Below are 13,508 nucleotides of genomic sequence, written 5' to 3'. Positions count from 1 at the left end.
TAACCAGTGGCATCTACATCTACAGAACGTGAATAACCAGTGGCATCTACATCTACAGAACGTGAATAACCAGTGGCATCTACATCTACAAAACGTGAAGAACCAGTGGCATCTACATCTGCAGAACGTGAAGAACCAGTGGCATCTACATCTGTAGAACGTGAAGAACTAGTGGCATCTACATCTGCAGAACGTGAAGAACCAGTGGCATGTACATCTACAGAACGTGAAGAACCAGTGGAATCTACATCTACAGAACGTGAAGAACCAGTGGCATCTACATCTACAGAACGTGAAGAAACAGTGGCATCTACATCTGTAGAACGTGAAGAACAAGTGGCATCTACATCTACAGAACGTGAAGAACCAGTGGCATCTACATCTGCAGAAAATTAATAACCAGTGGCATCTACATCTACAGAACATGAAGAACCAGTGGCATCTACATCAACAGAACGTAAAGAACCAGTGGCATCTACATCTGCAGAAAATGAATAACCAGTGGCATCTACATCTACAGAACATGAAGAACCAGTGGCATCTACATCTACAGAACGTGAAGAACCAGTGGCATCTACATCTGCAGAACGTGACGAACCAGTGGCTTCTACATCTGCAGAACGTGAAGTACTAGTGGCATCTACATCTGCAGAACGTGAAGAACCAGTGGCATCTACATCTACAGAACATGAAGAACCAGTGGCATCTACATCTACAGAACGTGAAGAACCAGTGGTATCTACATCTGCAGAACGTGAAGAACCAGTGGCATCTACATCTGTAGAACATGAAGAACCAGTGGCATCTGCATCTACAGAACGTGAAGAAACAGTGGCATCTCCAGAACGTGAATAACCAGTGGCATCTACATCTGCAGAGCATGAAGAACCAGTGGCATCTACATCTACAGAACGTGAAGAACCAGTGGCATCTACATCGACAGAACGTAAAGAACCAGTGGCATCTACATCTACAGAACGTGAAGAACCAGTGGCATCTACATCTGCAGAACGTGACGAACCAGTGGCTTCTACATCTGCAGAACGTGAAGTACTAGTGGCATCTACATCTGCAGAACGTGAAGAACCAGTGGCATCTACATCTGCAGAACATGAAGAACCAGTGGCAACTACATCTACAGAACGTGAAGAGCCAGTGGCATCTACATCTGTAGAACGTGAAGAACCAGTGGCATCTACATCTACAGAACATGAAGAACCAGTGGCATCTACATCTGTAGAACGTGAAGAACCAGTGACATCTACATCTGCAGAACGTGAAGAACCAGTGGCATCTACATCTGCAGAACTTGAAGAACCAGTGACATCTACATCTGTAAAAGGTGAAGAACCAGTAGCATCTACATCTACAGAACGTAAAGAACCAGTAGCATCTACATCTGCAGAACGTGAAGAACCAGTGGCATCTACATCTGTAGAACGTGAAGAACCAGTGATATCTACATCTGCAGACCATGAAGAACCAGTGGCATCTACATCTACAGAGCGTGAAGAACCAGTGGCATCTACATCTGTAGAACGTGAAGAACCAGTGGCATCTACATCTGCAGAACGTAAAGAACCAGTGGCATCTACATCTACAGAGCGTGAAGAACCAGTGATATCTACATCTGTAGAACGTGAAGAACCAGTGGCATCTACATCTGTAGAACGTGAAGAGCCAGTGGCATCTACATCTGCAGAACGTGAAGAACCAGGCAGCAGAAGCCGCCCGACTAAGCGGAATTTCACCTCGTGCAACAAAAAGAATCGCGTGCTGACAGCACCGCTCTCAGCACCGCGCGATCTTCGAGGTGACCGAGGCTCTTTCCGGGGTCTAACTTCACCGGTGTGGGGTGGGGGGAAGCGATGGTGGAGGGTGGGGGCTGGTCAGGCCGCATTCCCAGGGACCACAAAACCGTTTGGTCCGCAGGGCTCCACACCAAACCTCTCGCTCACCCGCTCGCTCACCTAATCACCCGCTCACCTGCTCACCCACTCGCTCACCTAATCACCCGCACACCTGCTCACCCGCTCGCACACCTAATCACCCGCTCGCTCACCTGCTCACCCGCTCGCTCACCTGCTCACCCGCTCGCTCACCTGCTCACCCGCTCGCTCACCCGCTCAATCACCCAATCACAGGGAGTGGTTCAGCTCACGTGCCACTGATATGGGCCCTGAGTGGCAATCATCAAATTCGGCTTGCCGGGTCAGTTGCGCAGCGTGCCAACCACTGCACCACCGCTCTCGACACACACAAAGACAAAGAGCCCCCGTGTAGCCTCTAGCAGGCTGTAGGGGCAAGTGCTGTTAGTAGCGAGTAGCAGCAGCTACCTATGAACACACAAAGACAAAGGTCCCCCGTGTATCCTCTAACAGGCTGTAGGGGCAAGTGCTGTTAGCAGCGAGTAGCAGCAGCTGCCTGTGAACACACAAAGACAAAGGTCCCCCGTGTAGCCTCTAACAGGCTGTAGGGGCAAGTGCTGTTAGTAGCGAGTAGCAGCAGCTGCCTATGAACACACAAAGACAAAGGTCCCCCGTGTAGCCTCTAACAGGCTGTAGGGGCAAGTGCTGTTAGTAGCGAGTAGCAGCAGCTGCCTATGAACACACAAAGACAAAGATCCCCCGTGTAGCCTCTAGCAGGCTGTAGGGGCAAGTGCTGTGAGTAGCGAGTAGCAGCAGCAGCAGCTATGAAGGCTACTGGCCAGCACCCCAGTGCTAGCGATGTTTACTACACTGCTACGCAGCTACACCGGGTATTCATTTGAGGCAGAGTCCACCTACGGGCAGGCCCAGGACCGGTTCGGATAATCGCCATCACTGGTGTTGGTGGTTGCCGTGAGCGGGAGTCGAAGTCTCTCTCCCTCTCTCTCTCTCTATCACTGTCACACGCACATTCTCACCGTCTCTCAGAAACGAAACTATTTTATTTTTTTATTTTTGCCAGGTGTGAGGACCCCACTGAGCTTCTGCATAACTCTCTTTCAGAAGCGATCCTGGTCGGCCACCAATGATAGGTCAACGAAGTGGGCTTATCATGGCGTGGACTTCATAGCAGCCAATTTGACCTCCCGGCATGCAGGAGGTAGTCAACATCTCCTCGCCACCGCGATGACGATGATCAGAGACGCAGACTCCAAATACACAGCAGCAGGCGCCAGGGTCGGGATCGAACCCACGGCCCTCCTCCATATCAGGCGAGGGAGTTAACGTCTCGTAGACACCACGGCATCCACACACTCACTCACACTCACTCACACTCACTCACACTCACAGTCACTCACACTCACTCACAGTCACACACTCACACTCACTCACACAGTCACTCACTCACAGTCACTCACTCAAACTCACTCACAGTCACTCACTCAAACTCACTCACAGTCACTCACAGTCACACAGTCACACACTCACAATCACTCACTCAAACTCACTGACACTCACTCTCACACTCTCTCACACTCTCTCACAGTCACTCACACTCACTCACACTCACTCACACAGTCACTCACTCACAGTCACTCACTCAAACTCACTCACAGTCACTCACACTCACTCAGTCACTCACACTCACAGTCACACACTCACAGTCACAAACTCACAATCACTCACTCAAACTCACTGACACTCAAACTCACTGACACTCACTCTCACACTCTCTCACACTCTCTCACAGTCACTCACACTCACTCACTCACTCACACAGTCACTCACTCAAACTCACTCACACTCACTCACAGTCACTCACAGTCACTCACACTCACTCACACTCATTCACAGTCACTCACAGTCACTCATACTCACTCACACTCACTCACAGTCACTCACAGCCACTCACAGTCACTCACAGTCACTCATTCACTCACACTCACTCTCTCACACTCTCTCACACAACAACCGCCATTCGCCACTAAGTGGTGGTGACGTCACCACGACGCTTGTGCCAGGCTATGTGCACCCTGAGGCCACGTGAAGTGTCGAACGCCCGCTGGCAGGAGGTCACGGGGCAGACCCAGGTGCCACGGGTCGACTGACTGAGATGACTGGCTGATGCTGGTACCGGTCATCGGCAAGTCCACTCAGCTCCACGTCCTCCTGTACCACATCACTCCGTCTCTTCTCTAGCCCGTGCCGCGCCCGTTTAGCCCCCTCGATCCGGCCGAACAAAAGCTGTTTCGGCATGCGGTGGCTGGGCATGCGGGCTACATGACCCAGCCAACGCAGCCTTGCCTGCCGGAGGAGCTCACCAATGGGACCTTGCCCAGATCTTTCAAGGATATGTGAGCTCCTCACACAATCCAGCCTGGTTAAACCCAGGATGGATCGTAGGAAGGCCAGCCTAAATGTTTCTAACCGGCGAAGATGTTCCATTAGGGGGGTCCACACACTCACACACACTCTCTCACACTCACTCACAGTCACTCACTCTCACACTCTCACAGTCTCACACTCTCTCACACTCTCTCACACTCACTCACACTCTCACACTCTCTCACTCACTCACTCTCACACTCACTCACACTCTCTAACACTCTCTAACACTCACTCTCACACTCTCTAACACTCACTCACTCTCACACTCACTAACACTCACTAACACTCACTCACACTCACTCACACTCACACTCACTAACACTCACTCACACTCTCTCACAGTCACTCACAGTCACTCACTAACACTCACTCACACTCACTCTCACACACACACTCTCTCTCACACTCCCTCTCACACTCACTAACACTCTCACACTCTCTCACACTCTCACACTCCCTCACACTCTCTCACACTCACTAACACTCACTAACACTCTCTAACACTCTCTAACACTCTCTCACACTCTCACACTCCCTCACACTCACTAACACTCACTAACACTCTCTAACACTCTCTCACACTCTCTCACACTCTCTCACTCCCTCACACTCACTAACACTCTCTCACACTCACTAACACTCTCTCACACTCACTAACACTCACTCACACTCTCTAACACTCCCTATCACTCTCTCACACTCTCTAACACTCTCTCACACTCTCTCACACTCACTCACACTCACTCACACTCACTAACACTCTCTCACACTCTCTCACACTCTCTAACACTCTCTCACACTCTCTAACACTCTCACACTCACTAACACTCACTCACACTCACTCACACTCACTAACACTCTCTCACACTCTCTCACACTCTCTAACACTCTCTCACACTCACTCACACTCTCTCACACTCACTCACACTCTCTCACACTCTCTCACACTCTCTAACACTCACTCACACTCACTCACACTCACTCACACTCTCTAACACTCACTCAGTCACTCACACTCTCTCACACTCACTAACACTCACACTCACTCACACTCTCTCACACTCTCTCACACTCTCTAACACTCTCTCACACTCTCTAACACTCTCACACTCACTAACACTCTCTCACACTCACTAACACTCACTAACACTCACTCACACTCACTAACACTCACTAACACGCACTCACACTCACTAACACTCACTCACACTCACTCACACTCTCTCACACTCACTAACACTCTCTCACACTCACTAACACTCTCTCTCACACTAACACTCACTAACACTCACTCACACTCACTAACACTCTCTCACAGTCACTCACTCACACTCTCTCACAGTCACTCACACTCTCTCACACTCACTAACACTCACTCACACTCACTCTCACACTAACACTCTCTCACACTCACTCACACTCTCTAACACTCACTAACACTCTCTCACACTCACTCACACTCTCTCTCACACTCTCTCACACTCACTAACACTCACTCACACTCTCTAACACTCTCTAACTCTCTCACACTCTCTCACACTCTCTCACACTCACTAACACTCACTCACACTCACACTAACACTCTCACACTCACTAACACTCTCTAACTCTCTCACACTCTCTAACTCTCTCTCACACTAACACTCTCTAACACTCACCAACACTCACTAACACTCTCTCACACTAACACTCTCTAACACTCACCAACACTCACCAACACTCTCTCACAGTCACTCACACTCACTCACACTCACTCACACTCACTCACACTCACTCACACTCTCTAACACTAACACTCACACTCACTCACTCACACTCACTAACACTCACTCACTCTCTAACACTCTCTAACACTAACACTCTCTCTCACACTAACACTCACACTCACTCACACTCTCTCTCACACTAACACTCTCTCACACTCTCACACTCTCTCATGACACTTCCCCTTCTTACCTGGACCGGGGCGCTCTCATCCAAGTTGTCTGTGGCTGCAAGGATCACATTCTGCAAACAGAAACACGGAGGGAGGAGGAGGAGGGGGTAGCACAGAGGTCAATCTTCAATGCAACGTAACAGTGATCACAGGGACGTAGGCGGAGAGCCAGCCCTCACTCCGACTGCTCATGAGACACTGAGCGTCGATCAATGCGATGACAATTACAACACAATTCATATTCTCGGCTCTTTCGGTGAAGTCACCACGTTGAAGGGGAAACAATAAAACAATATAAAATAAAACATATATATAAAAAAATAAAAAAAAATTCATCACGACGTTTCGACCGTAACACAAACGGTCGTCATCAGGTGGTGTCGGTTCGCATTAATTTATTTATTTTTTAGAACCGGTGTGTTTATTCATAACAAAGGTGTCTTGGGGGTTAGATCGCGTTCATTTATAAATGTGTCGTAACCCTCCACCACCCGACACGGCCAATCAGCAAAAAAAAAGTGTCACGTTGACAAAAAGACAAAAATAGTTCACTACTTTAGCCCACCGGTGTGTTGTTGAAGAGTGAATCCACAACATTTACAGTTTGAGTTGTACTGTGACGTTTCGCTGGTAAATACTTCCAGCATCATCGGTCAATTCGCCAGAATGGTAAAGCCCTCGCTTGCTCCCGGTTTTTATATAGAGCAGCAGGGTGACGTCATCACTTAACTCATATCAGGTGCAGTGATTAGAGGCGGAGGTGGGGGGGTATTGTAATTATATAATCGATTAGTAATCAGTCATTGGTTATGATTAGTAATGAGTTGTAGATTAGTAATTCTTTAAATGTAATGTGTATTATTTAATAATACGCTTCCAGGCCGCACTAAGCCGGTAGCTGTGTGTTTATTTATTTATAAAAACCGTCAGCGCCACGCGCAGCGATTTTTCAGTTTATTTAGAAGGACTAGTCCATCTATGTTCTGAAAAGAGGAGGGGGGAGACGAAAATTTAATGTATGCTGTCTGAGAGCCACCGTAAGCGTGAACAATCAATTAAGACCTGAAATGGTTTATCAAATCCTTCCAATGATTGCTAAGCCAGAATCCATCTTCTCGGTTGAAATTGTCTCTGTGCTCGTGTATGTGGATAGCCTCATGAACGAATCTCTCATGGTAGCCAGATGGCTTACAAAGAGCCTCTGTCTTGGAGAAGTCAATGTCATGTGAGCCTACTGAATTAGAACAATGATCTGCCACGGCCGAGGTGTGGGTCCTACCGTGTTTAAGGTCTGCTTTGTGTTCACGAATGCGGTCCGAGACATGGCGTTTGGTTTCTCCAATGTAACTACTACCACAGAGGCAACTTAGTTTGTAGACGCCAGGGTACTGTATGTCCGGAATCACATCTTTTACAGCCGGAAACAGATCACGGATTTTATGCAATGTGTTGAAACGGACCTGGATGTTGTGTTTATTCAAGATTTTGGAGATCTTTTTTTGCGATCCCCGCAATGTAGGGTAAAGTGATGGTTTTGAAAGGCTCCTCAAGAGGCTCCTTCTTCATGGTTTGAGTGATAGCTTTGTGGATTGTACAGTCGGAGTAACCATTAGCCTTAAGAGCTTGGTGTACGTGCTCGAGTTCACAACGTCTCCAATCCGCCGGTGTTCCCTCGAACCCACGTGCTTTCTCCCTCTGAATCAATGCCGATGAGACGTTTAATGTCAAAACCCGTCCTTGCCTATAAACAACTAGGGCAGTTCGCCAGCATCCGATTGAGGCAGAGCCCGAGACTGCCGCTGATGAGACGCTGAGCATCGATCAATGCCATGACAATGTCGTTGGCATCTCTGATCAGGTCAGTGTTCTCTCGAACCCACGTGTTCCCCTGTCTGTGTTGAGGTGCAATTCCATCCAGCAGTGGACAGAGACCCTGGCTGATGATGGTAGTCGTGGCGGAGACTAGGGGGAGGCCTTCGTTCAGCAGCGGACGGACCGTGGCTGATGATGGCGCCACGGTGGCTAGGAGATGTTGACTACCTCGCCCGGTGTACAGGAGGTCGTGGGTTCCACCACCATCATCATCATCATCACGGTGGCTAGGAGATGTTGACTACCTCGCCTGGTATACAGGAGGTCGTGGGTTCCACCACCATCATCATCACGGTGGCTAGGAGATGTTAACTACCTCGCCTGGTAAACAGGAGGTCGTGGGTTCCACCACCATTATCATCATCATCACGGTAGCTAGGAGATGTTGACTACCTCGCCTGGTATACAGGAGGTCGTGGGTTCCACCACCATCATCATCACGGTGGCTAGGAGATGTTAACTACCTCGCCTGGTATACAGGAGGTCGTGGATTCCACCACCATCATCATCATCACGGTGGCTAGGAGATGTTGACTACCTCGCCTGGTGTACAGGAGGTCGTGGATTCCACCACCACCATCATCATCACGGTGGCTTGGAGATGTTGACTACCTCGCCTGGTGTACAGGAGGTCGTGGGTTCCACCACCATCATCATCATCACGGTGGCTAGGAGATGTTAACTACCTCGCCTGGTATACAAGAGGTCGTGGGTTCCACCACCACCACCACCATCATCACGGTGGCTAGATGTTAACTACCTCGCCTGGTATGCAGGAGGTCGTGTGTTCGATCCCGACCCTGACCCCTGATGCTGATTACACGATGTGACAGTTTCTTGTTCCTGGGTAAGTAAGTGTTATTTCGTAATTGCGTATGCCTAAAACGTATAAAAAATGGCTATTATTCCCCACAAACTTTACTTTTGTTCACATAAAGTCAGAGAAAAAAAACGACATGAATCAAAATTTACACGTATTTATACTAAAGTAATAAAAAAATGACCACAAAAGATTAAGAGGTGAGAAGTTTTTAGAGATTTACGATTATACTGTAAATTATTTTCACGAATCAGCCCGCAAATGTAGTCTCCCGTCATGTTCTCGTTACACCGTCCTTGGTAGCGGCGTTCAAAGTCCAGTATGTCCTGGTAGAAGCGCTCGCCTGGCTCCTCCGAGTACGCTCCCATGTTCTCCTTGAATTGATCAAGATGAGCGTCAAGGATATGGACTCTGAGAAGACATCCTACACCCCATTGTGCCGTAGTTCTTCACCAGAGTCTCAACCAGCTCCACATAGTTTTCGACCTTGTGATTGCCCAGGAAGCCACGAACCACTGCGGCAAAGCTGTCCCAAGCCGCTTTCTCCTTACTAGTGAGCTTCTTGGGGAAATCATTGCACTACAGGATATTCTTTATCTGTGGTCCGACGAAGACAGCGGCTTTGACCTTTGCCTCAGGCAGCTTAGGGAAGAAGTCTTGAAGGTGCTTGAAGGCTGCCGACTCCTTATCTACAGCTCCGACAAATTGTTTCACGAGGCCCAATTTGACGTGCAGTGGTGGCATCAGCACCTTCCGGGGGTCCACCAGTGGCTCCCACTTGACGTTGTTCCTCCCCACAGAGAACTCGGTCCGCTGTGGAACAGTCCAGCCTGTGGTAGTGCGCCTTGGTGTCCCTGCTGTCCCAAAGGCAAATATAGCAGGGGAAACTTGGTAAAACCGCCTTGGAGACCCATCAGGAATGCCACCGTTTTGAAGTCTCCGATGACCTCCCGGCCGTACTCATCATACTTCAAGGCGTCCAGCAAGGTCTTGATGCTGTTGTAATCCTCTTTGAGGTGCACCGAGTGAGCCATTGTGGAGCAGCAGCACGGCTTTGAGGCTCCTGGATGAGCTGCCAATGAAGAGGCGCCACTCATTCTGGTTACAGGCGATCCCGATTGCCTCGATCAACAGACTGGTCACATTGTGGCAGAAGCAGAGGCCCATCTTGACGGGCGAAGAAGCTTCAAAAGGGTTGGTGACGCTTCCTCTGATCTGCGACTTGCGCACTTTCATCCAACAAGTTCCACTGCTTGAGCCGAGACGTCAAAAGCTCGGCAATGGCCTTGGTGAGACCAAGATGCAGACCCCAAATATAATTATTAGGAGTCTGCGTCTCTCTCTCTCTCTCTCTCCCCGTGATCGCATGGATCTGTCTCTGGGTCCTCCGGTTTCACCCTCCACATTTAGAATCAACGTCAGCGTGTCGCTTAAGAGCATTTGGCTGCCGCTATGAATTTCCGCACAATGACAATGAGCCACTTTGTTAAGCTCGCTATCGTTTGTGATGGCCAGGTGGCTTCTGAAAGAGAAGCTATAGGGACTCCTCCGCTCATAACAAACGAGTTAGGTTCCAGAGGTCGATTGGGGTTCGTAACTCCAACTTTACTCCGGTCGATTGCAAATGTGTTGTATGGCGTGTCCACTAAACATGGGGAATGGCTTTAAAAGTTGTAGAATCTCCTGCAGATACATTTGCCACTGGTTCTTCACGTTCTGTAGATGGAGTTGCCACTGGTTCTTCACGTTCTGCAGATACAGATGCCACTGGTTCTTCACGTTCTGTAGATGTAGTTGCCACTGGTTCTTCATGTTCTGCAGATGTAGATGCCACTGGTTCTTCACGTTCTGTAGATGTAGATGCCACTGGTTCTTCATGCTCTGCAGATGTAGATGCCACTGGTTCTTCACGTTCTGCAGATACAGATGCCACTGGTTCTTCACGTTCTGTAGATGTAGTTGCCACTGGTTCTTCACGTTCTGCAGATGTAGATGCCACTGGTTCTTCATGTTCTACAGATGTAGATGCCACTGGTTCTTTATGTTCTGCAGATGTAGATGCCACTGGTTCTTCACGTTCTGCAGATGTAGATGCTACTAGTTCTTCATGTTCTACAGATGTAGATGCCACTGGTTCTTCAAGTTCTGCAGATGTAGATGCCACTGGTTCTTCACTTTCTACAGATGTAGATGCCACTGGTTCTTCAAGTTCTGCAGATGTAGATGCCACTGGTTCTTCACTTTCTACAGATGTAGATGCCACTGGTTCTTCACGTTCTGCAGATGTAGATGCCACTGGTTCTTCATGTTTTACAGATGTAGATGCCACTGGTTATTCACGTTCTGTAGATGTAGATGCCACTTGTTCTTCACGTTCTACAGATGCAGATGCCACTGGTTCTTCACGTTCTGCAGATGTAGATGCCACTGGTTTTTCACGTTCTGTAGATGTAGTTGCCACTGGTTCTTCATGTTCTGCAGATGTAGATGCCACTGGTTCTTCACGTTCTGCAGATGTAGATGCTACTGGTTCTTCACGTTCTGCAGATGTAGTTGCCACTGGTTCTTCACGTTCCACAGATGTAGATGCCACTGGTTCTTCATGCTCTGCAGATGTAGATGCCACTGGTTCTTCACGTTCTGCAGATACAGATGCCACTGGTTATTCACGTTCTGTAGATGTAGTTGCCACTGGTTCTTCACGTTCTGTAGATGTAGTTGCCACTGGTTCTTCACGTTCTGCAGATGTAGATGCCACTGGTTCTTCATGTTCTACAGATGTAGATGCCACTGGTTCTTTATGTTCTGCAGATGTAGATGCCACTGGGTTCTTCACGTTCTACAGATGTAGATGCCACTGGTTCTTCACGTTCTGCAGATGTAGATGCCACTGGTTCTTCATGTTTTACAGATGTAGATGCCACTGGTTCTTCACGTTCTACAGATGTAGATGCCACTGGTTCTTCACGTTCTGCAGATGCAGATGCCACTGGTTCTTCACGTTCTGCAGATGTAGACACCACTGGTTCTTCACGTTCTGCAGATGTAGATGCCACTGGTTCTTCACGTTCTGCATATGTAGATGCCACTGGTTCTTCACGTTCTGCAGATGTAGATGCCACTGGTTCTTCACGTTCTGCAGATGTAGATGCCACCATCTATTGCGCGGTGGTTGAACTTACGACTCTCGATACAAACAGGCAACTGGACGTACGTTGGTCGAATGTTCGTAAGCAGAGGCATTCCCTTCATATAGCTCGGTGGGGCCTTAACTGGTCAAATAAAAAAAAAAATAGTATTTAGTTTCAGTTCGTGGCGACGATGACGATGGCGGAGGGAGTTAGGGGAGCCGCCGACTGGCGTGGCGGCGATCGGATCCTGCGGCTGATTCGCCCGCGGAGTTTCGGCTTAGGTTCGCTGTGCTCCACGTAAAATTGCTGGCGTCATCAAAGAGCCACAACCACCACCACCACCACCACCTGGTTGAACTTCCTCTCTGCTCGGCCGGCTTGCCATGCCCAGTCTCAGAAGCCGTTTTTTTTTCATTATATCACACCCACTCATTGACTCAGTCTGTAAGTTGCTCAGTCTGTCATGCAATCACCCACTCAGTCACTCACTCAGTCAGCCACTCACCCAATCACTCAGTCACTCACTCACTCCATCTGTCATGCAATCTCCCACTCATCCACTCAGTCACTCACTCAGTCAGTCACTCACTCAGTCAGTCTGTCACGCAATCACCCACTCAGCCACTCACTCAGTCACTCAGTCACTCACTCAGTCAGTCTGTCACGCAATCACCCACTCATCCACTCAGTCACTCACTCAGTCACTCACTCAGTCAGTCACTCACCCAGTCACTCAGTCTGTCACGCAATCACCCACTCATCCACTCACTCAGTCACTCACTCAGTCTGCCACGCAATCACCCACTCATCCACTCACTCAGTCTGTCACGCAATCACCCACTCATCCACTCACTCACTCAGTCACTCACTCAGTCACTCACTCACTCACTCAGCCTGTCACGTAATCACCCACTCAGTCACCCACTCAGTCACCCACCCACTCAGTCACCGACCAATTCACTCGAGTCGCCCGCCCACATCTACTCTTGCGAGTGACGCCATGGGATCCTTAACGTCCGCTCCGTTATGCCACCGCAGCCACGGGCGGCCCGTGGCTGCGGTGGAATTGCGGTGAGCAAAGGCAAAAGAACCCCCGTGCAGTACAGCCCCGACCCTTACTCTTCTGGGGCAAGTGCAGCGCCGCCTAGGAAGGCCGCCGGCACGGTGGCACACCGGGCGTGTGGGGTGACCATCACCACCACCACCACCACCATCACCACCACCTTCACCATCACCACCATCACCACCACCACCACCATCACCACCACCTTCACCATCACCACCATCACCACCACCACCATCACCACCACCACCTTCACCATCACCACCATCACCACCACCACCATCACCACCATCACCATCACCACCACCATCACCACCACCATCACCATCACCACCACCATCACCACCACCACCACCATCACCACCACCAC

General features: G+C 49.4%; 1 protein-coding gene across 5 annotated transcripts in view; it reads right to left on the bottom strand.

Moving 5' to 3' along the window:
- LOC116956558 (ribosomal protein S6 kinase alpha-3-like) overlaps positions 1-13,508 on the bottom strand; it is a 120,905-nt gene that overhangs the window by 93,269 nt on the left and 14,128 nt on the right. For all 5 annotated transcript variants that reach the window (XM_076054461.1, XM_076054464.1, XM_076054460.1 and 2 more), the window contains exon 3: positions 6,273-6,323. In XM_076054461.1, coding sequence (XP_075910576.1) covers positions 6,273-6,323 — 51 coding nt within the window. The remainder of the gene's footprint in view (positions 1-6,272; positions 6,324-13,508) is intronic.

The sequence above is a fragment of the Petromyzon marinus genome, chromosome 66, assembly GCF_048934315.1.
Source record: "Petromyzon marinus isolate PM22_M1 ecotype Great Lakes invasive population chromosome 66, UKy_Petmar_22M1.pri1.0, whole genome shotgun sequence".
Taxonomy (NCBI): Eukaryota; Metazoa; Chordata; class Hyperoartia; order Petromyzontiformes; family Petromyzontidae; genus Petromyzon; species Petromyzon marinus.
Note: the sequence above shows the minus strand (reverse complement) of the source record. Positions and strands in the feature narration are given on the sequence as shown.